The sequence below is a fragment of the Pseudoliparis swirei genome, chromosome 19 (assembly GCF_029220125.1).
Source record: "Pseudoliparis swirei isolate HS2019 ecotype Mariana Trench chromosome 19, NWPU_hadal_v1, whole genome shotgun sequence".
NCBI classification, from domain to species: domain Eukaryota; kingdom Metazoa; phylum Chordata; class Actinopteri; order Perciformes; family Liparidae; genus Pseudoliparis; species Pseudoliparis swirei.
The window spans coordinates 17,280,393-17,307,752 of record NC_079406.1 but is presented as its reverse complement, the minus strand read 5'-3'; the positions used below and the strand labels follow the sequence as shown (position 1 = coordinate 17,307,752).

Sequence of the window (27,360 nt, the reverse complement as noted above, 5' to 3'; positions counted from 1 at the left end):
TGTCTGTCAACATTTCGGGAAAAAACAACCAATGAACACTCAGTAAATCACAAAGGACCTCCCACCTCACGGGTGAGACTCTAGAGCAGCCTGTCAGTCAGAGAGCAGAGAACACGGCGCGAGGACAACTGAGCCTCATTGAATAGAGCTGAGATTGTTCTGGAATGTTTGATGTATAACACGTGGGCGTGTGTCACATGCAAAATACTTTAAACGGTGAATTTAATTTATTTTGTAAAATGTATAAAATGCCCCCAGCCTCCAGAGGGTGAACGTGACATATTTGAATGTCAGTCAGTTACCAAGGCCACTGGTTCTGCTGCTGTTCAATGTTAAAGATGACAGGACCAATGGGGTCTCAATATACTTCTTTTTTTAAACTAATCTGATGTTTCACTGAAGAAACAATTTATCATCCACAATATTAAATACCTCGCTAGCACTGTATATGTAGGAGCCTCTTTGAAAACACAGCTGTGTGAAGTTTTGTCTTTAAAAAGAAGGAACAAACTTTTAATCGCGATTAATTAATCGCAATTTCAAAATGTGCGATTAATTAGTTAATTTTTTTAAATCGATTGACAGCCCTAATATATATATATATACACACACACACACACAACTAACATCAATTAAAATAAGAAATAGACATATACTCTAAACATATATGTTTGGAGTATATGTCTATTTCTTATTTTAATTTATTGACTTGTGTAATTTAAGTCAGACATGTGGTAGCCAGGAGGTTTTCTTTTAACTTTACTCATGGGTTGAGCAGGATTTTGGTCTATATAAATTAATACAAAATCATACATCTCCTCCTCTAAACCCAAATAAAAAAATGTAAATAAAAAAGGTATACTGTACATTATGTTGATATATATCTGTTGTTCCAATTCACACATATTGGAGTAAAATATATTGAGATCGTTACTAATACAATATATAATATGTTTCACTGCAGACAATTTTGTCAAGTTATTGATTGTAATTTTGTCAAAGTCATTCACTATTATAGAACTGACCAGTCTTAACACATTGCAACATTATGCATATTCAACGTCATATTTGATCTATTTCTGTAAAAGAAAACTTCAGCCCTCTGAGCTGCTGTGTAGAAAACATATAAAAAAAACCTGACTGTCATAAAAAAGAGTGAACATGTTTATTAGAGGGAGTGGTTAGTTCAGATAGGAGGTAAGGCCCCATGATGCAAACTGCAGTAGGGTTGTAAAACCAGCTGAACAAAGCTCTGCAAAGTGTTGAAGGAGAAATGGTTTCCTGGACATCTTCTTGAAGTCACAAAGGCCAAAACAGAAAGAACGACAACAAACAGCAGAGAGAGAACGACGAATAACAGACGAAAACGTCCTGCTCTCAGGACAGCTGCCTCCGAAACACCTGCACACCTTGGACAACGGAGAAACCAGAGGGATGACGACAACATGAGGAAACAAAGAAAAACAAATGTGTTTCAAAAATCTATTTTTAAACTGAAGTACCTTTTGGTCTGACAGTCTAGTGTCACACTTTGAGGTTCCAGCAGCTCTTCAACTTCAGTTTCTTCCTACAGAGACAGAACCAGACATCACTGATACCTCTGACAGAAAGGATTTGAATCTGGCTTTTGAATCGGTACTCTAGTGGTCACTTGTAGAACTACAGGACAATCAGATTGATACATCTTCACTCAGTTGCCACTTCATAGGATTTATTGCAGGACTGTATTAAGACTGCATCATCTTTAACCAGAGGGAACCAATACACTGGCAACTGAGTGATTTCACATTCTCTCAAGTTCAAAAGTCTAAATACTGATGGGAGGGGTCCTACATGTTGAAGATCTGTGGAGTCTGACACAGCGGTTTTCACTTCAGCTGAAGACTTCAACAGCTTCATTTCCTCTGCAAAGGACAAAGGGGGACTGAGCCATCCGTCCCCTTCTTCCATCCGGTTATTCAAAGTAGTTCTGGAAACCAACAGCAGAATCACTGTACAGTGTGAGTGCATCGGTCATGGTATTATTTTAAAGCAAGAGAGTGTGCACCAGTTACAATGAGGCCTCATCCAGTCTGCCCTCCAACTTCTCTTTCAGCTCCTTATTTGTCAGCCTGAAATTCTGGCGCAGAGAAACATGATGAGACGACGACACACACTTCAACAGCGCATAACATAAAGCTATCATCCGACAGCAGAGTGGAATCTGTTCTTTCTACTCTTCTTCAACCTTTTTATCTTTCTAGCTATGAATGAGACCATCTTTACCTCCATGGAGTGGGTGTACTCTTCAACGGTTTCCTCCAAGTGCTTTATATGAAAGTTGTTCTATCGCAAACACACAGAAACGAAAATGGGATGTTCAAGTAATAAAAGAAAGAGAACATTAAAAATATTCATGTTGAACTACAAAGAGATAAAGCTGAACTTTTTTGTCAGTTGCTTTAATGGACTGAGGTCTCTGTTCCTACCTGGTCAATAGCATCATTCCTTTTCTGAAGATCTAACTGAGCCTCTTCCAATGCACACTGAAGACACACATGACGTAACAAATCAGGCGCTGTTTGGCGATGTCACGTGACTCATGATGATAGTATGAACGAAAAAAGAAAAGGAGTTAAATATCTCCATGTTGAATAGTGTTACCTCAAGGGTTTGAAATTCAGCCCGTAACTTGCTGAAGATGATGTGGTCCCGGTCTCTCTCTTGCTGGAGGTCCTTAAGCTGAAAAAGGCAAAACTATTTTTTGATGTGGAAAGTGTTTTGAAATGTTGGTACTACTTCTAACTGTCGTCTGACAGATTTGAGGTGCTATGTGAAAAGTAAGAGACATCATACCTCTTCAGTTAGCTTCTTATTCTGTTCATTCATCATCATGGTGGTTTTATTTTCCTGCATAAATAAACAGCAAGAAGCTTTATCTGGAGATATTTAAAATGTAAAACATCTGCCTATTTGACTGGTTGAGGTTTAACCATTTGTCAACCACACATATATATATATATATATATATATCAGTGTTTCCCCTACCATTCTAACAGGGTGGCGGCCCGCCCCCCTGAAATCTCCGCCCGCCACCCTGTTATTTTCTCTATAGCGCCAGATTACAGCAGAAGTAATTTAAGGTCCCTTTTCTTAAAGACGTCTTTGTTCTTTTATTAAACTAAACGTCTGTTATTGATCGTCTCTACACAACAGCATGTCATTTCTGTCTATATGTGTCGCGTTTACAGTTTTCGGCTCGCCGCTCGCCGTGGGTCCCTTTCCTATCTCAGGGGGGGCATCGTGAAGGAGTTAAGCTTAGGGCACCAACATGACGAGCAGCAGCACTAGTCCCGCCCCCCTGAAGCTGTAAACCTAATGGAAACAATGTATTATATATATATATATATGTATATGTATATACACTAATGTGTCATGTGACATGTACTTCAAAAATGAATATGAAATTATCTTGTTGCATGTGTGATGTATGACTCTAGCTTGTATTACTAAAATCTTATGTTTATAGATTTATAAACATAAGATTTGAGTAAAACATTCTATTATTTAAATTACGTCTGTTGATTCACAGACGTAATTGAAATAGTAGTGTGAAATACATAATTTTTTTAAAATAAATGGTAAAAGTAACATTTTGATGATTCATTTTGTTATTTCATGTCAAACATAAAATCCTTGACGTATACTTCAGTGTTATTGCATAGTTTTACACGAAAAATGCTACGTGACCTGTATACATGGACCTGGATAAGAATATAATAAGACACAATGTAACACATTATGTAGATGTTAAGAATGAGAATAGTAGTTTCTGAAATATAAAAAATCATTTAAAGTTTGTCAAAAGTTAATAGTAGATCTGAGCTCTGCCTGAAGTCACATCGGCATAGAGCAGAGCAACGTATCAATACAATGTAAAACAACACGTCATCAAGGACTTTGCTTTTCCTGATGAGCTGATTTCGCTCAAGTTTGGTCTTAAGGCAGCGATCAATTTGTCTAAACGTCTTTTTGAAGACATCAGTAATACACAATGTAAAACTATAATTTCTTTCAACCCACCAATTCCTGAATCTTGTTTTCCCTGAATGTCTTTACACCAAGGTCATCAGCCAGGAGACTTTTGCAAGGCTCTGCTTCGACCTTCTGTGCTTCACTGATGACTTTCTCCAGGCTGCAGAAACACAAACACATGTGCACGCTCCTGAATGTGTTTCACCAACATGTTAAAGCATTGGTTCAAAAGTAGGACGTAACACAGATAACATGGCTGACACATAACATAGAATTACAAAAAACATATTCTGCGGGGGTAAAACAACCGTCTGTGTCAAAGACAGCAGGGAGCTCAAAAAGATGAACCGACAGTTTAAGTTTGATAGTCAAAAGGTTCAAGCACCCTCCTGCTAAATGAGTAGACAATCATGTGACCACTTACGCTTTTACTTTCTTTTTGAGGATGGTGTTTTCAGAACGCAGTAATGCCACATCATCATCTGCAACGTCCAGCCAGTGCCTCATTTTGGTGGTCAAGTCCTTCTGCTGGTTTAGACTATACTCTAGCTCTGCTATCCTCTCCTTCAGCATCCTACACGCATCCACACACACACACACACACACACATTACTGCTGAATAACTCATCCAAACATTGTTTGTGTATGGGTTTATTCAGTGAGCATCACTCACATATTTTCCTCAGTGTCATCCATCCTGCTGGCCGACTCCTCCCTGTGACCACAACCGTGAAGATATATCATAAATGTTTCTCGCAAACTAGATTTTTTAAATGTACAGATTTTGACTGAATCCCATTGAATAGTGTTACTATTCCCATAACTCATGAAGTTTGATCGAGCTAAATCAAACTGGCACAACAATCATTCCTGGAAGCACTTTATAAAACGCAAACACCTGCATTGAGAGGCGCATGTTTCAGCGGATTTCACCCAATATTTAAAAAGAATAAGAGATTCAGGATTTGCGATTAACCTGTATGGGTGGGGGGGCTCAACCGCCCTTTTCTGCTAATCTGCATTTCTGAAAATCAACTAACTTAATGTGGCACGAATGTTTGGCTCTTGAGAACAATTGACTTTCCATATGTAACTTGAGAGGTTACAGCCACATTTCGTCTAAATGTATGTATTCACAATCAATTTATGTTTCAAACATTTAGCTCGCTAGGTTACCTTAGTTACACGCTTGCTAAAGCAAGCTAGGTTTTTTTCAATTAGCTAACCTATTGTTTTATTATTGAATTTACCGCTAAAACAACGGGTTTAAACTTATTTTCGCTTTAGAAATGAACAAAATTACTCACCAGCGAGTTAATTCAAACTAAGGAGTTTATAGCAGCTTACTGAAGTATAGTTCAGGCTGCCATTGATCACGCAGGAGGCCAGAAACCAGTCAGTTACGTGACCGCGCGGCCGACGTGACGTCACAGACGGGACTGGGGGTGCAGGATTGTGAGCAAGGGTCCAACGTCATGATCACCAATTATTGGAACAGAAAAAAACCCTCTTTTAAACCAAAAATGTTATTACACCACTAGAACAGATATAATGTTGAGCATTTTTTAATGGATCCATACTTCCTGTGAAACAATTTGTTCAGCACGTTCAAATGGCACACAAAAACATGAAGGTAAAATAGCATAAAAAGGCAGATCAACATACGTTTGGCTGTAAAGTAAGAGCACACTTTAAAACAAAGGCCTGAATTTGTTCACTACATTTTAAGAGCAGCTAAATTAAATTAACTTCTGAGGAAACATAAGTCCCGTTGGCATAAAGGGATGTGAGACATGTTCGCCGAGTCCCAAATCCACACGACATAGTCGTAACAAAAAACACCTCCAGCGTATTGTATCAAACATATTGAACACATTAGTGATGCATGTTGATTTTCTGTACACTTACTGCAAAAACAGGATAATATAAAGATTATAACTAATGTTTTCTGGTTCCTCGTGTGTAGTTGGTCAACAGCAGTTCCTTGAATCAGAACATGACTCTTCATGTTGTCACACCGTGGGTTTGGTTTGTCGTCGTACGAACTGAAACATGGAAAGCGTGATGTGAAACATGGGGAAATGCAGTTCACGAGTGCCGTCTACGGGTACATTTTAAACCGTGTTTTCAGTAGATGACTTTACATTAGTATGTAAACGGCAACACTAGATTTCATAACATGTACAATTTCAGATGATTGTTTTTTTCAACATCCTTGTCCATCATTGTAAATCCTTTCTCATTATCTAACTTGGTGCAAAAGTATCCAGTGAAAGGCTCAATGTCATAAAAACAAGCTGAAGCTCAGGAGTGGATAAAGACAAGTGGAAAGCACAAGAACATCTAGAGCCTGGCTGTTAACACACAAAAGCATATTTATAATCCTATTATTCAGAAATACATTTGGATGACCTTTAGATTTAGGCAAATAAACAGAAATAAAGAGGACAATTTAAGTGACCACCCAAGAGAAGTAGTGGTGGTGCTTGTTAACAAGGATTCACAAGTATACATTCTTCCCAATCAATAAAATACATTCTCATTTCAGTGTCGTTTACATACACTTTCAGTGCTCCGTATTCCTCCAGAGGAACACTATTCTGAGGCCAGTTTCAATGAGAGGAACAGGTTACCTTTTGATCAAGGTCAATGTACCTTCCACAGTAGACCCATAACTTTCTTGACTCAGCGCAGGTAAAGGCTACGGAGAAGATACGGGTAGACAGTTATACCCAGAAACACCAAACCACTGTTTAGGCTTCTTCCCACCCCAAGCTACCTCTTCTTGAACTGAGGCGGTCTTCCCTGCTGTGGCTCCCAATAACATTAACCATCACCAATAAAGCAAGTCACATGGCCCGTTTCAGCTGTTACCGGGTAGGTTCTAGCAATCCTGTGACCTGGAAGTTTATCCCATCTCCAGGGAGAGGTGATGGGATGAGTGGGCAGAGCCAGCAGAGGTACCAGCGAAGGCCTAGCGCGTGACGCAGGTTGCCCCGGAGCCCGAGGCTGTAGGGTCGGCGGGTCGAGTACCACTCCCTGGTGGTCTGTCCCCGAAGCATCAAGATGAGATGGAAGAAGAAGAAGGCGGACACCAGCAGGAAGCCCACAACGCACGTATCGGCGATGAAGGCGAATGCAAAAGCGTGCGCAGTGACCTGGCCTGGGGAAAGAAGGGACAGGAGCACTGATGGAGTCACAGCCAGTGATATCAATCCACGCATAAATTACATTGGTACATTAAATAGAGTTGGTTACATTATTGGGATCCATCTTATCAAAACAACTGAAGAACCAATGTGTCCAGAAGCAGAAATAAAACACCTTGCTGCATTACTTTTAAAAAGATGCATTTGTGCAAAAATAAACACATAAAATATTTACAACTAGAATGGGCACTCGGTAGAGCGCATACCTTCGCATATCACAAGATTGGGCATTGAATTATGAACATTTTGGCATTAGTTGAATGCCAATTGGATAAAAATTGACCGCGCTATGGTAAAAAGAAGATTTTGACCTTTTCATGACCTTGACCTTTGACCCGATCGATCCCAAAATCTAAGCAAATGGTCTCCGGATAATAACCAATCATCCCACCAAATGTCATGCAATTCAAGAAGATTGACCTTTTTCATGACCTTGACCTTTGACCCGATCTTTCCCAAAATCTAATCAAATGGTCCCCGGATAATAACCAATCATCCCACCAAATTTCATGCAATTCGGTTTAATACTTTTTTACTTAAGCGAATAACACGCATACAAATAAATAAATAAATAAATACACAGCGATCAAAACATAACCTTCCGCATTTTCAATGCGAAGGTAATCAGTATTTTCTCCATTTTGGAGCGTTAGCCACATGTATGAATGTGACCACGAGAGGGGATGAATGCAACACGGGGCTTTGAGCTTTTCTGTCGCTGGGCTATGGCACAAAATAATGGAGGTGACAAAAACATGGCAGCACAAAACAACAACTCCCTGTCTGACCGTCCTGGAGGAGCAATTCCTTCTTTGTTGCTCTTCCTGAGGTTACTGCCTGTTTGTGTGTGTCTGGGTTTGGGGGAGGGCCTTATCACAAGTGAGAGTTTTAGGATAGATGGCGTAGCCAATTGAAATGATTTTATATAAGTAAATCTCACAGCGAAAATATTTTTGGTTGAAGTGCGTTTATTCTAATGTACATAACGAGGATCTGGGAAAACACCGTCTACTCCTCCTGTGTCATTAGTCACAATGACAACACCTTGAGAAACAAGCTGGTCCTCAATGAGAGAAGGTTCTTACACAGCTGTAAAGAATGAAGCGCATGGACGTCTCACACAGAATGTCTGGTTATACACAGACTATCAGTTAATTCACTAAAAAACAATTAGTTACATTCTACTTATCAGTGTAGAGTATAGGTCACACTGGTAAGTACCACAGCTACATACCTGAAACTAGCATTATCCAGGGAATGACCAGCAGCAGGGCGCTGTGCATCGTCACACCCTCCTTCAATATGACGATGAAGACCTCTGCATTCATCAGAGTGGCGTACAGCAGCCCCGACCACATGAATAACAAACAGCTCAGGAAGTACCGGTAGTTACGGAAGCCCACGCACTGGCCAAAAAAGACACAGTGGTGATCTCTCCGCAGCACACACACTTTGCAGTCGTAGCAGTGGGAGCACCGAGGAGGAGTGTGTGTCTCACACGTGTAACAGTACCTGTGAGGGGAAAGAACAGAGAAATAACTATTATTTATGGTCCGAGACACACTTTTATCCAACTCAAACAAAAACTGTGACCATCGGCTGGAGTCGATGGAAATACTTATCATGAAGTCTTAACTTTGAACAAATCTATCTTTTCAGCTGTGAAAACGCAGAGGAATGACTTTCTTTGTTTCCCTTTACATTTATAAAGTGTGGGCGTCTGACTGCTGGGATTACATATTCTCTTCTCTATTATCTCAAACTTGGAAGATCACTATTGTCTCAAATATATGTAATAGAAACATCTGTAACTAGAATGGGCACTCGGTAGAGCGCATACCTTCGCATATCACAAGATTGGGCATTGAATTATGAACATGTTGGCATTATTTGCATTCCAATTGGATATAAATTGACCGCGCTATGGTAAAAAGAAGATGTTGACCTTTTCATCACCTTGACCATGACCTTTGACCCGATCGATCCCAAAATCTAATCAAATGGTCCCCGGATAATAAACAATCATCCCACCAAATTCAATGAGATTCGGTTTAATACTTTTTTACTTATGCGAATAACACGCATACAAATAAATAAATAAATACACGGCGATCAAAACATAGGTAACGAAGGGGTCTTGTCGGAAACCATTAAAACAGACCAGACAAGTGGAGACAGGGATGTCCAATACTTTTGACCACATAGTGTTCTGTATATCAACAAATCAAAGCGGTGTGGTAAATTGTGTAATAACCGCTCGAGCTGCTCCCTCCTCACCTCCACCCCTGGCCCATGCCCTCTCCGCCCAAAAACACCCCCTTGATGCTGGGGCTGGTTCTGAGGAAGAGCAGGGCGTTCCAGCAGATGTTCCCCAGCATGAAGTACTGAACCAGCAGGTGGAACGCTTTCCAACAGGCGGACCACACGGTCTTCTTCTGGTCCGTCTCCAGCGGAGCCTCGACCAGCACCAGGTAGCTCACCTCCGCGGTGATGGAGAAGACCAAGAAGGTGTTGAGGACCATGGGGAGGGGTCGACAAAACTTGTCGACCCTGAGAAAGACTTGACTGACAAAACTCGTCATGTTTCCACCGTGCGGTGGGAGCTAAGTGGAAGGACCGATTTGACAGACGCACCGTCTTCACCGTTGGTTAGCTTCGTCAGCCCGGAACAATAAATAACCGCAACGTTAAGCTATCTCTCGGAAGTTAAATGAACCGCGTGACATCAACGATACTTTGTATAACTTCCGGACAAATTAATGCCATTTATGAGTTGAAATGTTACGCTGTCTGGCTCTTAAAAATCTTTCCCTGACACGATTCTCTGCTACTTGACGGGATCGAGCTTCTACTCCATTTGCGGTGTCCCGTGAAAATACATCCGCAATGCAACAACACATTGGTTCCGCTTGTAACACGTCTCCTCGGTGTGTATGCACGTTTTGAAATACTAATCAAAAAAGTGTTTTACATTTTGTTGTACTTTTGTGTTGGATATTATGTCTTTTATCTGACCCTAAAATATGCTTGACCAGGGTCAGTATGAAATAGACAAAGGGTGTTCTCTCATCTTTATTAAATACAATATAATATATATTTGGTCATTTAATTAATAACTTTAGTCCAAAGTAATGAGATTTTCTGAGAAGTATTAGTTAGTATGTGCCTGGTATTATCGATATAATTGTGGATCACGCTATTTCGATGTATGATTTCATCACAATATTATTCCATTGAAATAATAACATTTTTAATTATCGCCTAGCCCTATATTTAAGAAGATTAGGATGTAGTAGTTTCAAGAATAACAAATCTCTTACTACTAATTAACCCCATTACGTGACCATGTGTGGATCGGGAGCATGTCTCTGGTCGCCCTCCCACCTACTCCTCCCCCCTCACACCCAATGGACAGACCTTAATCTCTGATAATCTCTGCATACACTGGACGCTTGCTGTAATGGCTGCACGGAAGGAGAATTCACTGTCTCTTGAACATCTTACCGGCCCAAAAAGAAACACTTTCACAAAACAAAAAGAGCACAGGCTAAAAATAAGGTAAGATCCTCGAGTGCTGTTTTGATATCATAGTACTGTCAACTCATGGTTGTGTGTGAGGGTGAAGAAGTGTAGGCTATGCATGTGTGGGCTGTGTTACCATGATGCTTTATCTCAGTATCAACAGGCCTATGCTGTTGAAACCTGACTTTTCAACTCCTCAAAGTCCCCAGTAGCTGTAGTGCAAATACACAAGGCAGCAAGATGCATCATCCTGTATGTTGAATGTTTTGAAGAACTGACTGTACGTGTTTTCTGCAGCAGGGGGATGCAGCTGCAACAATGTTGGCAGGAGCTAAAGCAGAGACAGTTTACAGCCCAACAAAACAACAAGCAGCTGCTGCAGCAGTTTGAAGAGGCCCAGGACACACTGGCAGAGATGTTAACCCTCACTGCGACCATGAAAACTATTCGGGTGCACAGGCGCACACACACACACACAAACACACTCTCTTCCCATCTGTACTTTACATGTGCCTCTGTGAAGCTAGGTGTTGAACCCTCTTCTTGAACTTAAATCTCTCCAGATGGAGTATGAACGGTACCTGGAGAGCTGCCCCCGCTGGCAGCAGCAACTCAAGGAGAAAACACAGGCTGCTCAGATAAAGGTACACGCAAATCATTCAACATATACAATTTGAGACTGAATTAAAATTTTTTTTTAATTAAACTCTTAAGTGGTGCGTTTATGGTTACAGGTGTAATAATTACAACATTGGAGGATGTGATTTTTTCCAAAAGAAAAATATATATATATATAAAGTATGTGAAAATAACTTCTCATTATACATGGAAAAGACATTTCTGTTCACCTTTACCGTATGCTGTGCAGATTTATCATCGTAAAACAACGCGTCATCCACAGAGGACGGAGTCTTTGAGGTCATGTCTAAAGAACACAGAGGAACGAGAGACAGCAACGTCTGCAGATCAACCGTTACCGTCTCAAGGTTTGTCTTTCTCGTCACTGACTCGAAAAAATTATTGTCACATGAATTCTTAAATTGTAATGGTGTGTTGGACAGTTATACAATATTATCCAATATGCATCTTCATCTTCATTGCAGGCTCCACCACAATGAACCACAATATTGCTGCACACCCAAAGCACTACAGTCCAAACAGCCACTTACATTACAACCAAGACAGCCCTCATCTCTCCTCTGTGCAGTCTTCCTGGCAGACCCGCCTTCAATCCCAGACGGCCAGCTTTCCTATCAGAGCGCTTCATCAACCTCAGTGTTCCTCTCATGTCCCTCCATATATCTCAACACATCCTCACGCATTGCAGCTCCACCTCAACTCCTCACCCAGTAATCAACATCCCAGACCCCCACAGCCCGACTACCCCTGGTCCTGGGCTGCTGGTGCAGCTGGGATCCCTTCTTGCTCTGAGGCTCTGTGGGGTCAGCTCTACACGGAGCAGCTTCCTCCACACGTGAGGGCAGCGCAGGTGGTGGGGGAGGAGGCGGACACAAGCTCAAAGAGAGAGAGAGGTGGTGGGAGCAGGAGCAGTCGTTTATCCCAGGAGCTGGATGTCAAACCAGGTGGGTTAAAGAACAAATGAGAATCTGCTTTTTCTTCTGCAAACATCTTCCTCAGTAGATATTTTCCATCACCTCTGATATGTAATTTCTGTGTGTCCGTACCGTGCCGGTAGTTCGTCTGTCCGGTGGTTTCACAGAAAGCAGTGAGAGCACCAGGGAGCCCGGCCAGGTGAGCACAGAGAACAGAAAGAAGAGGGAGGGAGGACGTTCACTGTCTTCTTCCTCAGACAGCCAAGGATGCATTTCTCAGGAGTAAGTAATATTATCTTCAGTCTCTATATTTTATAATAACTTCTTTGTAACCATAAAGAAAAATCTGACACTTATGATCCATTTTGCTTAATCATGAATCCACTAATTCACAACCCTCTTTCAGTACAATCTTTTTTGTTTTTCATTCACTGATGATTTCAGCTCATCTAGGTCTTCCAGTGTCATCGTCATCGCTGCAGTCAAAGTGGTCCAACGCTCAGAAAGTGACGCCTCATCTAAGAAAAGCAGAACCAGCACAAGGAGGAGAATGAGAAGTGGGGGGCTTGCTGTCGGATCGCCAAGGGAGGAGAAGGGAAGCAAGGGAGACGAGCAAGGGAGTCACAACGAGGAGAGTCAGTCGACTAGCGAGGAGTTAGGGAGTCAAATTGAGGAATCCAGAAGTGAAAACGCAGAGGATCGAAACCTTGATGATACATCAGAACACTGTGGAGAGGAGTCTGGATCCCAGAAGGAGGAAGAAACAGGAAGTGATAGTATAAAGATTGAAAACGGAGGTGGAGATGAAATAGAAAAGCAGGCGAGTAGCAGCTCACAAGAAAGCAATGTCGGAGAAAAGGATGAGGAAGATCTAGATGGAGAAGATGAATACAGTCAGATGGATGAAGACCAAGAGGAGAGAGATGGGGAGGAGGATCGTGAGGCTGCTGAGAGGAAGAATGCAACAGAGGATGACGAGGAGACTGGAGCAGAGGATGAGGAGCAGAATTCAGAGGTAAAGGGTGGCTGCGAAGAAGAATAAGTCAGTCAGATTAAAGAATGAATATGGTGAGAAGTGAAAAAAGGGTTCTGTATCTCCTCAGGATGAAGAAATGGACGAGAGTGACAGAGGTGAAGACAACATGGAGGACAGGGAGTCAGATGAAGAGGAACAGCGAGAAGACTTAGCAGAACCAGAGGAGAGCGACTCAGACGACAGCATCATCTCACCCCAAGACAAGTAAGAGAAGTAAAGAATATTATCATCTTAAACAAACACCTGATGTTGTGCAATCTGTTTTTAGGTCTAAAAAGATGCACATTATTCCAGAGGCAAGTGAAGAAGATGAGAAGGAAGAGGAGAGCAAAACAGGATCCTCTGACGATGACTCGAATGAGATCAGCGATGAAGACGATGTTGAGAATCTACTTGCACCTCAAGAACTATCGGAGAAAAAAGAGTGAGTCTTTTTTTATGTCTCTGATAGCTACATCTATACAGCCGGACATAAGTCTCACCTTATTTCTTCTTCTTTTTACATATCTTCAGAGAAAAGGACTTGAGAGCAGATGAGCAACCCAAAGGTACAATATCGACAGTGTTCACAATCAAAACACAGCGGGATACACACAACAATCCTCAGTTTTAAAGATATTGATTTGTTTTTTCTAGCAATGTGTGACAACGTGGAGATTTTCCAAGTGGAGCTGGACAAATCAACAAAGTCTGACCACCCAAGTGACTCGGAGTTTGACGACTTTTATGCTTAAATGTTTCATATTAGATACAACTTCTGAAAAAGAAGGTCTGTAATGTTCTATTGTTGATAGTTTTGTTTTCAGATGTTTGATAAAAGATTGATATATATACACAGACGTATAATAATTAACCAGCCATTACATAAAACTGAATTATATAAATGTGCTTTTGAACGTTACAAACACTTAGTAGCAAGAAGAAGAAAAAATACAAAAAAACAATTTATTCAAAAGAGATCGTTATTGACAGAAACTGATATTCCGCCCTAGTAATGACCCACCAGCCATGTTCGTCATGTAAAAATAGACATTTAGGCAAAATGGTGAATTGGTGTATTTTAAAAAACACATTTTACATCCGCGTGCCTCGAAGGTTCAAAGCTGCTTGCAGACTGGTCCGTGTTCAGTCAACAAGCATTCAGTCTTAATTTTCTTTTCAGATTTAGATTTTCACCACCTGAGCTGCCAAACAGGGGCTCACTCGGCTCCCGTCTTCGGCTGCAGCTCTGCGCTGAACGAGCAACCTGCCGTAGGTCCCGCCCACCTGGCCTTTCGTCAGCCGTCCGGGATTCACACAAACACAGCCGACCACATCCTGAGGGCAAATTGAGATGAGGTGTTCAAAAACGTCACGTGTCAAATAATCAAAGAAGAAAAAGCACATCTTAAAATGTTTGGCCTTCAGTCAAATCTTATGGTGAAAACTTTGGTAAAAACTAAAATTCTTTACTGAAGTCAACATGTTGTCAAATGAGATGAACTTCTTAAAATGTTGTTTTTCACAGAAACTGGAGATCGCTACCTTTACAAAGTAGCGTAGCTCAGAGGGAATAATGAGGATGTCGGGAGTCAGCGGCATTTGAGCGAAGCTCTGAAACTTGTCATAATCCATATTCACGTCCTCCACAGGCGGGTACAGCGGGTAGTAACTGGAGGTGGAATCACAAGACATGGGGGTCATTACTGTTGGAGCATCCTCAAAATAGAGAGAACCAGGGAATTGTTTTATAGGACGCTACCTTCTCTGGGTCAGCATGTGTTTCAGTATGCGGGAAAATCTGTCCGAACCCGTGCCGCTGGAACACAACGCATTTTGAGTTTCAACACAACGCATTTTGAGTTTCAACACAACGCGGTAGTGATGCCTTTCATTAAAATATACAGAAGAAAGTGTGGCTGAGAGGTTTGATCACTGAAGAATCTAAAATTAATTCCCAAATACTCTCCAAAATCTTGCTCACCAGCTGATCTCCTCTGCGCCCATGTGGAACAGGATGTCGGTGGACGTCAAGCCCACAGTTACTCCGTCAATGAGCAGGGTGCAGGGGTCAGGGACCAGAGTGACACGCTGCGGAGTATGAAGAGGAACACCATACGAGACTGATCGGTCAGTGCATTAAACTGGGGACTCCCTCAGCTCTTCTGCTTGAACGCTGTTGACAACAAGCCTGAGAGAGGTGTTGCTACTTGACCTCATTTAAGACCAGCAAATCAAAAGTGTAACGCTATACTATTACAAACCTGTTGCACATGCTCATCAGCAAATGATAAACCGTAAATGTAGTTTACGATGCTGCAGTCAGGTGCTTGTGTGACTGACCTGGGCTTGGTCCTTGCTGAGGTTCGGCAGGGTGAAGGGAGGCTGTGGGTAGATGAAATGATGGTGGATGTCTCTTTGGGAGGGCACGATCACCAGGTGGCAGCCAACGCTGGATAAAGAAAACACTAGCTGTCAGTATTGTGAAGGAAAATGCTGCTCTCAAAAGGAGCGTCAGGAGTTTAAATAGTGTAATCATAGTAATTGAGATATGAGACATACCTTTTGGTGCCATCCACAATGCTCGTAATACATCTTGAGAAAATGTCTTCAAATGTCTCGGTCACCTGAGCTTTCTATTCCACAAACAGGTGGGAATAAAGATGGCCACATAAAGACTGATTAACATAATTGTTTTTAAAAAGGAATTCACATTGCCATGCAATGACTTTGAATGAGGAGGTTTAAAGGGTTAGATTAAAAAAAAAACTAATCAGCAGTGGGTTTCTAGGACAAACTCTGGGCTGATAAACGTACCTCAATTTGTTCATGTTTGGAGTCCACAAATGGGCCCAGCTGGAGAAGTGAAGGGAGAATTAGAAAAGACATAAGACATGCATTTTCTTGTGGAAGAACAAACTATTTTGAAATGTGAACAAACATAAGTAAGTATACCAGCAGGCAGACATCAGGATGGTCCTTGACAATGACATTGATTAAGTCAAGCAGAGGGTCAAAGGTCAGGCTGTCAGAGGGAGTGTAGGGTCCACATGCCACCAGTATGTTCACCGGCTCTGCAATCGCATGATATGACAAGTGTGTATGCAACTTACATAAATTCATTCCTTGTATTGTGGTTAAAGGCTTTAAGAATACAAATTTAAATCACAAAGTTTACAGAGAATGTTACAAATATAATGAACCAACATCACTTACCTTCATCCATCTCCATTCTCACATCAGAAGAGTAGAAAGGAAGAGGGACTCCCTAAACAAAATAAAACAAGACGATTAACAGAAGACACGCAAACAGAACATAGTTCAAAAAGTTGAGATACAATGAACCACTCGAGTTGGATTTGAATGCAAACGTTATTTTGTAAAAGCATCATGCGTGAAGTTGTCGCTGACCTCGCAGAGTTTGGAAGCCATCAGTTTTTTCCCTGTCGTGTTCATTCCCTCCAACGCCACCACCTGAGGAAGGAGAACAGCGTTTCATACACTGCCCGCAGGTGGCTATTTATTCTCATGTGGGAATTGTAGATGGGTTGTCAGAGTTCTCGGTCAGACGCTGGGCGAGTCTCCGGCCCAGGTCCTTGGCATGCTCTGTTACTCTTGGTGGCCGTGTAACCTGCTGCACACAACTCAGTGCACAGGAAAAGGACGGACCACCGCTCAATACGGCCATCACGATGCACTCTACTCTCGTGACCTAGAATGGCAGAATTCAAAGCTGCATGGTTCTTTGTGACTAAATAATGTCTATATAAATGAATACTTCTTAATATAATTAGAAAGAATTTAAAGCGGACCCATCTTCAGCTTAATCTGCAACCAGAAGAAGTTTCCTTCTGCTCACCTGACCAGGAAACAGGGAGTACTCTTTAAGCTCCGATAGGTCAACAGGTACGACCTGACCGCCTTGGTCCGGCCCCGCCTCCAACAGAACAGAGTGTGCATTCAGTTTGCCATTACTGTCACAGCACACCTGACCCAACACTGTGATACTGTCCTGGAGAGGTAATGCAGACAGAGCGGTCAGGAAATACTTCATAAGACGAATACATTGCATCTAGTTTAGGAGAGCTACAGCAATTAAGCTTTCCCAGAAATAACTAGACAGGTCTGCAGGGTTAAACATATCATGAAAATATTTCAAAGGCTAAATGTACAAAGTTCAACAAGTAACACAGTAGCTAGGAACTAAACCTTGAGAGTTAAATATCAGATTATAACCAGAAGATATCTCTGTATTAGCACCACCTCTGTACCTGAGCGGGCAGCGAAACGGGGGCAAACTCTTCGATGTTGAAGTGAGTCTTGAGGTTATCGCCAAGCTCCTCTATCTTCTCCGTCAACACTGGGAACATAGACGCAAAAGTCTTTAACTTCCAACGAGGTGTAATCCATTTCTGATTATCTGACCGAGGTGTACAGTACAACGATTTGAATGCCAGGGTTTAGGCCACGAGACGGCTCGTTCAAGAATACAAATTAATATGCACTTGATACAAAGTACTCTTTACTGGTTTTGTCTCTCACCATTTCGAACATCGCGCAGCCTCTGGAACATGTACTTGTAGCTGCAGCCGAGCGAGTCTTCAGGCCCTTCCAGGAGCTGCAGCTGGACGCCGGCACCCAGATTCTTGCTGCCTGCCCAGCGGGTGCCCTGCACGACCCCGAAGGAGACCGCCACCTCCCCTTTGCCTCCTCGCTGGCTGTACTTCTGTGAGGGTGTCGTGCTTCCAAAGAGAGAAGGGAAGAGTCAACCTCAGCTGTTTTCCCTCGTAATGTCAGTGTCTAAGCCGACTGCCTAAGGCACTACAAGCTTCCTTCAGCCTGTTGTTGTCTGCGATTGAGCCGGTTCCCCAGTAGATTCCCCGACTGTTGGTCTGTGGAGGCGCAAAGTACCTGGGAGAAAAGCGAGCAGGAGACAGCAGAAGGCTCGGGCTGGACAGCAGGACTGTACTTCTTTTAGAGTGAGGGTGTTCAGGAGTGGTCAGCGCTCGTTTCTGAGAACCCTAGACACGGACACACGGTCAGCGTCGAGCGACGACTTCACTCGGCTTTAAAAATGTAGATCTCAACAGAATGACTGAAGTCAAAAGTGACAGCTTACCTTGGCAGGAGTAGAGTACGCATCCAGTAGATCCTCCTCCTCCTCCTCAGCTTTGATTCTGATCAAATGACGTCAAGGACTGAGACACAATCGAAATACGGTCCAGCCATGACAACAGAGACATACAGAAAGAGAAGAGCACAAGAGCTCACTGTAAAGGATACAAGTCCTGTAGCGAGTGGATGTCTCTGGTTCTGTTGTGAGTTTCTTCTTTTCTGAGGCTTTTTTTAGATTTGTTCTTCTTGCTTAACACCTTCAAAGAAAATGAACTCATCATCAATGAAAACAAAGTCTGACGGTTCGTTGACATACAAGTTCAAAGCAACGGTATCAGTAACGCCGGTACCTCATGGTCAAAATGTTCCAGGGTGTCCGTGGTGAGTTTTAGTCCATTTTTGGTGGTGCTGTAGGCCACCCACTCCAGCACCATCTCAACTGCCTGTATCCTGTTACAAATGCACTGCTCCACCACTGAGGGAGGGCGAGATTAAGAGAAATTAAGAAAGGGAAATGTAATAAATTAACACATAGATGACGGCACAATGTGCATGTGTAACAAGTGTAATATTCAAAAGATGACTGAAAACAAAGTTGTGACTTCGCTCTGCAGAGCTAAATGTACATCATCACTCTGACATGCACACATTCAAATGACTGATAAAGTAGATAGCTGTATACACCAGAGAGATGGTGCACATTAAATAACATGTTTAAAAAAATCACCAATGTAGCAGATGTGTCCACCTGCAATCCCGACAGATATTGACGTGAGGCTTTGAGAGAAACCAACGAGCAGGGCATGAAATAATGAGCACAACTAACAAGTGGCCTCAGACCCCATTATAACGCAATGTGAAGGGACACACGGTACGTGGGGACGTTACACAACAAGTAGCAGAGCCATCGCGTGACGTTACACCCCGGCGACGACTTGTTGGGGTCGGTAAGTTGCACTTGTGCCGAAGTGTCATCAGAAAGGACAACATGAGCATTGCTTCGCTACTCACTCTTGTCGAGGACGTAGTCATCTTGGCAGGGTATGTCGAAGACCTCCAGCTCTGCTTTGAGGCTTTCTCCGGTCACTAGCGCCATTGTTTTCGTTGACAGATTGTTTAGTTCAGTTCAACACGTCAGACGATCAGCTTTATGAAACGTAACTTGTTTACTTCATAGCTGCGCCGTAGAGCTCCTCCTCTAAACAAGGCAATGTAGAACTGCTCTCGACAGCAACAACCTGACGTTACGCGTTAGCTGGCGGAATTAATCAGCAAACGCTCATTTCTTTTTGCCGCGAAAATAAGTGCCGCTGGTGTTGGCGGCCGGAAGATGCGTCACTTTCAAAAACAAGAAGCGGAAGTCAACGTCGTCACAAAAATAAAAGCCTGCAACGCCGTCTCGTGGTCACCATGTTTAGTATGTTCAGTTTGAGCCCCCAGGACTGTCGAAATAGTTTAATGTTTAACCAGTCTGGTTATCCCAGCGTAACTTGTTTTTACAGACAAGAGAATGTCTCAACCACAGGGTATTAAACATGTTCATGTTATTGTACCATATGTTTAATTAGGGGTACATAACCATATATAAAAGCATCTCAGGGTTATCTCAAATCAGAAATTCAGTTCAATGTGAAACTTTCGTTTTAGAATGGTGTTTAAAAAGAACATCTGGTGCCACAAACAAGCTATGATAAAGCATATGTTATTTGATTAGATGGTAAATAGCTATTTTAATCACCAGCACATTAAGACATTCACTACTAGCACACTTTAAGTTGCCACAAATATTAATTTCAGTGAAAACTGCTTCCACCGCTGTCAGCCAGAACGTAGACATGCTCAGATTTCTGTTCTGGTGGGCTCATCCCCGTCAGGAGGGTCTTCCATCTGTGAAAGTAAAAATGTGGCTTTAGATTGTAGATTAAAATCACATGTCTGAAACCACGGAAGTGCTGCGATAGTAATTAGTTGGTATCAGTGAACAACAAACATCCCACTCACCTGAGCAGAGTAGCACCTGCCCCTGGGAGTGAATTTCCACGAGGTCACCCTCCTTAGTGATTCACAGAGGGAGGCTGACAGTTCGTGATTGTCCCGCACCTTAAAAACACATACGTCTATATTATCAACACATATACATGCACATCTCTGTAAGTAACACATGTATTAACTGTGTAGCACATCATCTAATTACATGTTTACCAGCGGCTTATTTGTAAAATATGATTTGTGGGAGTGAATAGCAATTATTTTAAAATAAATATAAATACATGCACAAAAAATAAAAAATGTGAAACCTTCATGCTGTCCAGACAAGCGTTTCTGAAGTCCATGTTACTGCTGCCGCTCACAATGCTGATGGCTGAACTGAGAATCACCTCAGCAGCTGAACGCAGCGTCTCTTGGACCTGAACACCCAAACATATACTATTAGGGCCCAAATCAATAGCTCTAATAATATATATATTTTTCAAATTCATTTGATTTAGTTTGATCCTTAAAATGTTCTAAAATAATTAATAACATCACAATGCCCTAAAGCCCAAAGATGACATCTTCAAATGTAAATATGCTGCTTAACAAACAGGCCAAAACCCAAATATATTATAACCAGGGAAAAACAACAATAAAGATTTGAGAAGCCGAAACATACAAATGTCTTTCAACAATAAACTGATTATCAAAATCTTGTTGACCATTGTTTCTGGATCGATTATTTAATTAGTTGTTGAGATAATACACACTATTGTATAGAATAAAAATACATTATTTCCTCTCTGGTAGTTAGTTACATGTCAGTGTATGTCAGGCTTGCCTTTTTTCTTTTCTTTTGGGATTTCAGTGAGTTCTTCAGCTCAGCCTGCAGGGCTGCTGTGACTGCCTGCCTGTTGTTGTTCAGAATAGCCTCCAGGTGGTGCTCTATCAGCACCTCGGTAGCTGCGGGAAGATCATAGACATAGAAGCCAGGGAGACCAATTTAAGGCAGTGTTCGGGGAATATACCTGCAGCTATTTCTCACCCATCATATCAGAGAGCTGGTAGGCGAAGGGGTCACTGTGTTGCAGGAAGAGGTAAAGCAGGAGACTCTGCTGCATGAGGGGAAGACTTGATTCTTGCGCTGGATCCTCAGTGTTCTCTTGCTCTACTGTGTACAGAATGCCACCCCTGTGCACTAGATCGCCAGAGAATGTTCAAATATAAGTATACAATTTAATGGAAAACATGATTATTAGTGACGATATTAACTTTAAACAGATAACATTGCAAGTCTACACTGGCTGAAGGCACACTGGTTCAACACAGGGTTAACGATCACAACATACACATAAGTGTTGCAATGAAAGACGCACCTTTTGGGTTGGGAAAATAATTCTTACAACATTTAAATTTCTAACTCCAGTTGTGAAAACTGAGTTCAATGATTTTGAATCAGTCAACAGATGTTTACACTGTCTTTTCTTGGGTGTAAAGTAACAACAATTCTGACAATTCTGAAAATAAATCCTTTTTTAGGCTACAGTAAATCAAACTTCACTAATATAATATTTGTCACACCAGATATTCTCTCTAGCAGCCAAAGATCAGTTTGTATCATGGGACCCGTTTTAGTGGTTAACTTGTGGCTTACGTAGAACTGTGTTTTTTGCGTGTGATTCATTGTGTAAATGTGTAAGGACAAGAAACACCGATGCAAGGGCAGTTTCTGAGAAATCAGTCAAATTGTATAAGTAATACAACGATTATTCAGTGATGGTTAGGCTTAGTTCTCCAGAGAGGGTCTCAAACACAGTCTGCTTAATTCAGATTTCTAACACATGGTTTCGAATCAAACTATTCTAAAGAATATTCATGTGTCAGAACTTTGGAGTAAAAAAAAATGTCAAACCTCCCCAGGCCACTTAGGTAAGGTAAGGGAAACACCATGGTCAAAGTTAACTGTGACAAATGTAAATACCTCAATTTACAACTCAAACACATTCCAAACACTAAATATGTGCTGTGTGAACGTTTGTGTGATATGATGCAGAACTACTTCTTGCATCAGAACCAACTGTTCTCAATAGACGGCGAGTGCAGATTGGTTGCATGTGGTCGTAATTCCCTGGAGACATGTTGATAAAATGCTGTGCATTTCGCTTCTGGAGCCCAGATTAGCAGACAGTGTCGGAGCCCTTTCTCTCGGAGCACTGTTCCGTTTAGCGTTTTGTAACTATGGGAAAGATGTGTTCTTTTTACTGCGTCCAATGTTCTGTCTGGTTTCATATAATTTCAATCATGAGCCTTTTGTGATCTAATAAAGTTGTTATAGGCAGCTTCAGGCCCAGGCTGTGTACTCATTTGCTAACCAACAAACACAGGTGGTTGAAATTAGTCTTCAACTCAGGCCGGACAAACTGTTCTTAGCTAATTACATACAATGTAAACTTGCCATCAGTATGTGTGGTTCTCATCAGTTGTTATTGTCTACCTTTGAAGGAGGAGCAGTGAAGGCCATGAAGGCCCAGTTCCTGACAGTCCAGATGAGCAGGGAGGTTCTGGAGGACGGTGGAGGGGCTTGTGACCGGAACATTACTCGGGCCGCATACCAAAACCTGGACTGGTGATGTCAAGGAACACTAATCTAAATCAGATGCCGGAAACATCTCAACTGAGTCGACAACTGTTCAAGTCTGAGTCCCTCCCCCAAATGTCAGATTTTAATGTTTTGGTCATAATCTAAAGCTATTTACTTTGGGGTAAAATGTTGGAATTTAGCTCTCCCAAGGGAAGGGGGACCATTTTTGTTACTATCCCAAACCGACAGCGGGCCAATCACTTTATGCCGTGACAGGCCAGCGTGCCGAGTTAAGACAATACACATGCTTTTCATCTTGAGCATAAACTCGCAAAACTATTCCCCCATAAAATGAATCCCTACCCTGACTCGTAAACAAGACTCCAAGATACTTGAACTCCTTTGTTTGGAGAAGTGACTCACTCCCAATTCGAAGAGAGCGGTGAAGGAATTTACGCTAATCCCTGCTTTCAGGACACAAACTCTCTCACTGTGCACTGGAAGTCATCGTCTGATGAAGACAGCTGAACCACGTCATCTGAGATGAGCAGGCACGCGATCTGGAGGCCATCAAAATCAGCAAAGGATATTTGTATGTCAGTGAGTTGTGTAGCCAGATTGGGGTACTGAAGCACACACGGGCTCAGGAGAGCAACAGGCTGGACACTGAGCTCCCCAAACAGGCCATGGTCCATGGCTTCAGGCGGGATACTGAGTGGCAACCTGCCTCCAAGGACAGGGTGTCCTCCGTGACACCAAAATCCTTTCTTCACACACTCTGGAGGCCTTTAAACCCACAGAGAGAGATAAACACTTTCTATAAATAGTAGACATATGTATATTTTTTTGTTGCATTGATAGAAAATAAAGTTATTTTGCTTACACTTCCGTAACTACTGAGTTATTTTACTTCTCTACTGAAAGTAAGACAGAATTGATCCACACGACAACTATACGTGAAATAATGCTGAAAACAGCTTTACTGACTGTGTGTTACATGTGACATCCAGGATCAGTGATGGTCTGGTTGCACAGGCAACTATTCTCTTGATCTTCACTCTGCAAGAATATGAACCAGTTATCACTTCATAAAAACAGGCGTGAGGGAGTTAAACATAATAGTCAGCCTTTGTGTTACATATTATGCTTTCACATGTCTTAAAGCCCAAAACAGAGCAACTTGATAAAAATAACTCAATATAATGCATACTTTATGACTTCTGCATAATACAGCGTGACTAAATTAATCCTTGCAGAATTTATCAGGCAGTTTTGAGTGAAACAAGAGGGACATTTCCAAAATCGATTTAGTTGGCATCCATACCTAAAGTCTCGCTGGAAGCTCTGCTGACTGAATTTGAATTTAAAGTGGATTTTTATCTGGGAAAAAGAAGGGCGGTAAAATGATTGATGCCAATTTTTAAAAAACATATGCTGGATACAAACTGTGGAAACCTATCCTACCGTTGCGTTAGCCAAACTGAATGATTGCAGGAACGCCTCTATACGACTGCAGCACTCTGGACCGAAACGCCTTTCATCTTTCATCTGTGCAGTGCAGAGAAATGGACATCGGTGATATTCACTCACAGGCTTACTGTGATCATTTATCATTCATCACTTTTAAGGAAAATATATCAAATTAAAAGTGTAGCATTAAATATTGAAGTTTGGATCAGTTTGATCCAATAAGTAATAAGTAACTTAGTGAGAATTAACAAAAATGGCTATCAGTAATAGTAGTGTGTACCTGAAAAGACAGCAGCAATCTGAGAGAACCATGCATGTCAGTGAAGGCACACAGTTCTTCAGGATCAGGCTGAGGACACGGCCGCGTGCAGGCCAACATGCTCTCCTTCAAATCTGCGAGGACTGATGTGGTAAAAGGAGGTGATGTACAGGCTGGAGATGTGTGAATATGTTAAGTGCTCGTGTGTACATACCAGTTTGGAGTACTTCGATTTCAATTCCTGTGCACCAGGGACCAGCAGCTGCAACTGCGCCACAAACGTGAACAGTGTTATAACACTTGCTGTATGTGCTATATGTCCTAGAAATCCTGACAGCTGCTGGCAACAGCCACACTCCTTCCTTCATCCATAAAATAGCCTTTTCCTGTCAGAATAAACAGATGTGCAAGCACATATTTTGATCGACATCTATGGAGGACTTGAGGGCCCATTTCTTCCACTGCTTGTTCGATCTGATGAAGTAGCTCAGGTTATGGTGTGTTGTTTAAACTTACCGGTGCAGTTCATACTTTGACCAGAAGCTCCCGTTTCCGTCCACAGAAGTACCAAAAGCCCTCCTGCAGTCTTCAAACCCCACTGCTGGTTCCGTTTTCCCAAAAGCATGACCAATCGCAACACCTGAAGTGGTAATTAAGCACCACACACCTAGTTTAGCGAGTGAGAGCTATAGCTAACTATACATAGATACTACAGAGCTGCCAACTTTTCAAAAAACCTTGGAGTGAGATTTTGTCGGGGGTGACGAAAATTTTGCCGCGCACGCAGCCACACACGTTGGTGGCGCAAATATCAGGAAATTTGAATTAATGTGGCGTTTCACCCATGTTGTACCCGGCATTCTGGCCTGGCAAAGGTCTTTTACGCGGCATCTTTGCTACCTTAAAGAATTAAAATGTTTTTTAATAACTCTACTCTCATTTACAAAAACATGCCTAATTCTATTGCACAAATGTCCTGTCTTTATGTTAAATTCTTTATAATACATCTTACTTGTTCAAAGTGCTGTTTTGAAATTTTTTGAGAGGGTCCTTTTCCTAGGCCTGCAAATAAAGTGATAAATGCTATGTGGGCAGCCTTAACAAACAATGCTCTGATGTGTTGAGCATGCAGTATACCAAGAGGTTAACATGGTGCTCTCCTGCTGCTTGTTATGACAGCTGAGTTTACATCACCACACGCACAAACACAACACATTATTTCAAGATTTAAAGTTTAAGAGAGTGAGAACTTAATTGAACCACATGTCATTAACAGGGCTCTTAAGTTTTGAAGACAGGCAAGAGGGACATATCTATCCAGGATGCTTTATTTTCATTGGTTGCTGGATGAAATCTTACCCAGATACAAGATACGTTTTTTCTGATTGGCTATTGTGTAGCCCATTTCTTTTTTTTGATTGGCTGATAAGTGGCTCCTCACAGCAGAACTCCAGGGGAGCGCTTGATTCCTCCACGGTGAGGGCAGCGCGGCCAGCTCATGTTTGCGTGCTGCGGCACATTAAAACATTAAATAGCCGAGTTTTTTCAGCGTGAGAAATACGATGTGTGGCGGGAGTGCGTGACGTAAGACCGAAATGCGTGACTGTCACGCTCAATGCGTGACACTTGAGAGCCCTGCATTAACACACCGTAGTCTCTGCTCGTTGTGTCTGTTTGAAAATCTTCTTCTGTTGCTAACTTCGGGACTCTTTGGGGTAAATAGGATGTCTATGCAGCGAATAGGTTTACAGATGCGCTCCTTAGCGCCATCTATCGACGCGGAGTTTGAAAAGAAACCAACGCGCCTCAGCCCAAAATCTGAATTTCTTTTGCCGTGAGATATTGGTTGTGTGGCGTGAGCGTGTGAAAACATGCAAAAGCGTGTGTCACACGGCGAAACCGTGAGTTGGTAGCTCTGATACTATATAACCAATAACGCTATATAACATATGATAGTATGCTAGCTAGCTTCAAACACGAAATGAGTGGCCCTTTTATATATATATATATATACGAGCAGAGATTAACTGTCAATTAGACAATGTTACTGACACGTACAGACGATATGTTTCTAGCTGGAGTAGCATTTATTTAAACATTTACCTTACCTTCTGTATTTCTTTCAGCATGTTAGCTAACGCGCGCGCTGAATCGGTTTTCAGATTGCGCACGTGCCTGTTCCCGGTGCAGTCACAAGGGAACGCCCCCTTCTGACTCATACATTAATTTACAATAATACAGCTGGCAATATCCCAGAGAGGTCGCCTGTTGAATCAATGACACATTTGGGGAAATGAAACCTTGAAATGTTTATGGTATCACGCACCTTAAAGTGCCTTAAAAGTAGTCAGGAATGTAGCAATACAGAGGTCGACAACTCAAACATAAAATTTTATGGATATTAAAACAAAATTAAGTGAGTAAAATGGAAGTACAAAATACAATTTTGAAAAAAAGGACTGCAAAGAAATAACACTAACCTTGCACATTAGTTACTGCTGTCTATTTTCATAATTTAATATATTTTCATTACATGATTTATTGAGGACATGGTTTTTAAAGGCCAGTCACGTTTTTTTCTAGTCATCTTCCTCAGCTGACTTTCTTCTCTAAATGTATCTGCTTGTACAACATTGGATGCCACCAAA

At 41.8% G+C, this 27,360-nt stretch overlaps 5 protein-coding genes across 10 annotated transcripts; 1 reads left to right on the top strand and 4 right to left on the bottom strand.

Moving 5' to 3' along the window:
* Nucleotides 1-1,162: 1,162 nt before the first annotated feature.
* On the bottom strand, nucleotides 1,163-5,466 carry LOC130209708 (paramyosin-like). Of its 4 annotated transcripts, none has more exons than XM_056439498.1 (12): nucleotides 5,322-5,466; nucleotides 4,688-4,729; nucleotides 4,439-4,588; nucleotides 4,063-4,174; nucleotides 2,836-2,889; nucleotides 2,644-2,721; nucleotides 2,469-2,525; nucleotides 2,266-2,325; nucleotides 2,055-2,119; nucleotides 1,834-1,969; nucleotides 1,503-1,567; nucleotides 1,163-1,409 (listed from the first exon to the last, which is right to left on the bottom strand). In XM_056439498.1, exons 2-12 carry the CDS (start codon nucleotides 4,708-4,710, stop codon nucleotides 1,187-1,189), a joined length of 1,023 nt encoding a protein of 340 aa, XP_056295473.1. In that variant the 5' UTR covers nucleotides 4,711-4,729; nucleotides 5,322-5,466; the 3' UTR covers nucleotides 1,163-1,186. The 4 variants fall into 4 exon arrangements, with proteins under 4 accessions (XP_056295473.1, XP_056295474.1, XP_056295471.1 ...); XM_056439499.1 differs by having other exon boundaries at nucleotides 5,362-5,466; XM_056439496.1 differs by lacking the exon at nucleotides 5,322-5,466 and having other exon boundaries at nucleotides 4,688-4,893.
* A 97-nt stretch (nucleotides 5,467-5,563) lies between these two features.
* Nucleotides 5,564-10,148, bottom strand: zdhhc24 (zinc finger DHHC-type containing 24). Its single transcript, XM_056439500.1, has 3 exons — nucleotides 9,501-10,148; nucleotides 8,458-8,735; nucleotides 5,564-7,177 (listed from the first exon to the last, which is right to left on the bottom strand). The coding sequence occupies exons 1-3, from the start codon at nucleotides 9,803-9,805 to the stop codon at nucleotides 6,885-6,887; spliced, it is 876 nt and encodes a 291-aa protein (XP_056295475.1). The 5' UTR covers nucleotides 9,806-10,148; the 3' UTR covers nucleotides 5,564-6,884.
* A 520-nt stretch (nucleotides 10,149-10,668) lies between these two features.
* Nucleotides 10,669-14,169, top strand: LOC130209702 (dentin sialophosphoprotein-like). Of its 3 annotated transcripts, none has more exons than XM_056439488.1 (11): nucleotides 10,669-10,781; nucleotides 11,043-11,196; nucleotides 11,309-11,389; nucleotides 11,647-11,731; nucleotides 11,849-12,328; nucleotides 12,442-12,580; nucleotides 12,743-13,313; nucleotides 13,402-13,538; nucleotides 13,603-13,758; nucleotides 13,848-13,882; nucleotides 13,971-14,169. In XM_056439488.1, the coding sequence occupies exons 1-11, from the start codon at nucleotides 10,684-10,686 to the stop codon at nucleotides 14,066-14,068; spliced, it is 2,034 nt and encodes a 677-aa protein (XP_056295463.1). In that variant the 5' UTR covers nucleotides 10,669-10,683; the 3' UTR covers nucleotides 14,069-14,169. The 3 variants fall into 3 exon arrangements, with proteins under 3 accessions (XP_056295463.1, XP_056295462.1, XP_056295464.1); XM_056439487.1 differs by having other exon boundaries at nucleotides 11,614-11,731; XM_056439489.1 differs by lacking the exon at nucleotides 10,669-10,781 and having other exon boundaries at nucleotides 11,104-11,389; nucleotides 11,614-11,731.
* Nucleotides 14,170-14,265: 96 nt separating this feature from the next.
* On the bottom strand, nucleotides 14,266-20,201 carry pola2 (polymerase (DNA directed), alpha 2). Its single transcript, XM_056439490.1, has 18 exons — nucleotides 19,440-20,201; nucleotides 18,779-18,903; nucleotides 18,597-18,685; nucleotides 18,433-18,490; nucleotides 18,225-18,334; nucleotides 17,856-18,055; nucleotides 17,585-17,673; nucleotides 17,173-17,325; nucleotides 16,725-16,787; nucleotides 16,530-16,581; nucleotides 16,269-16,387; nucleotides 16,131-16,169; nucleotides 15,876-15,949; nucleotides 15,657-15,765; nucleotides 15,298-15,404; nucleotides 15,076-15,132; nucleotides 14,859-14,985; nucleotides 14,266-14,651 (listed from the first exon to the last, which is right to left on the bottom strand). Exons 1-18 carry the CDS (start codon nucleotides 19,522-19,524, stop codon nucleotides 14,499-14,501), a joined length of 1,809 nt encoding a protein of 602 aa, XP_056295465.1. The 5' UTR covers nucleotides 19,525-20,201; the 3' UTR covers nucleotides 14,266-14,498.
* Nucleotides 19,967-26,946, bottom strand: zgc:195212 (DUF4554 domain-containing protein). Its single transcript, XM_056439510.1, has 14 exons — nucleotides 26,821-26,946; nucleotides 25,229-25,352; nucleotides 24,927-24,980; nucleotides 24,734-24,855; nucleotides 24,448-24,531; nucleotides 24,308-24,363; nucleotides 23,971-24,042; nucleotides 23,565-23,769; nucleotides 22,897-23,020; nucleotides 21,448-21,600; nucleotides 21,244-21,365; nucleotides 20,726-20,836; nucleotides 20,430-20,528; nucleotides 19,967-20,315 (listed from the first exon to the last, which is right to left on the bottom strand). Exons 1-14 carry the CDS (start codon nucleotides 26,929-26,931, stop codon nucleotides 20,268-20,270), a joined length of 1,485 nt encoding a protein of 494 aa, XP_056295485.1. The 5' UTR covers nucleotides 26,932-26,946; the 3' UTR covers nucleotides 19,967-20,267.
* Nucleotides 26,947-27,360: the final 414 nt, after the last annotated feature.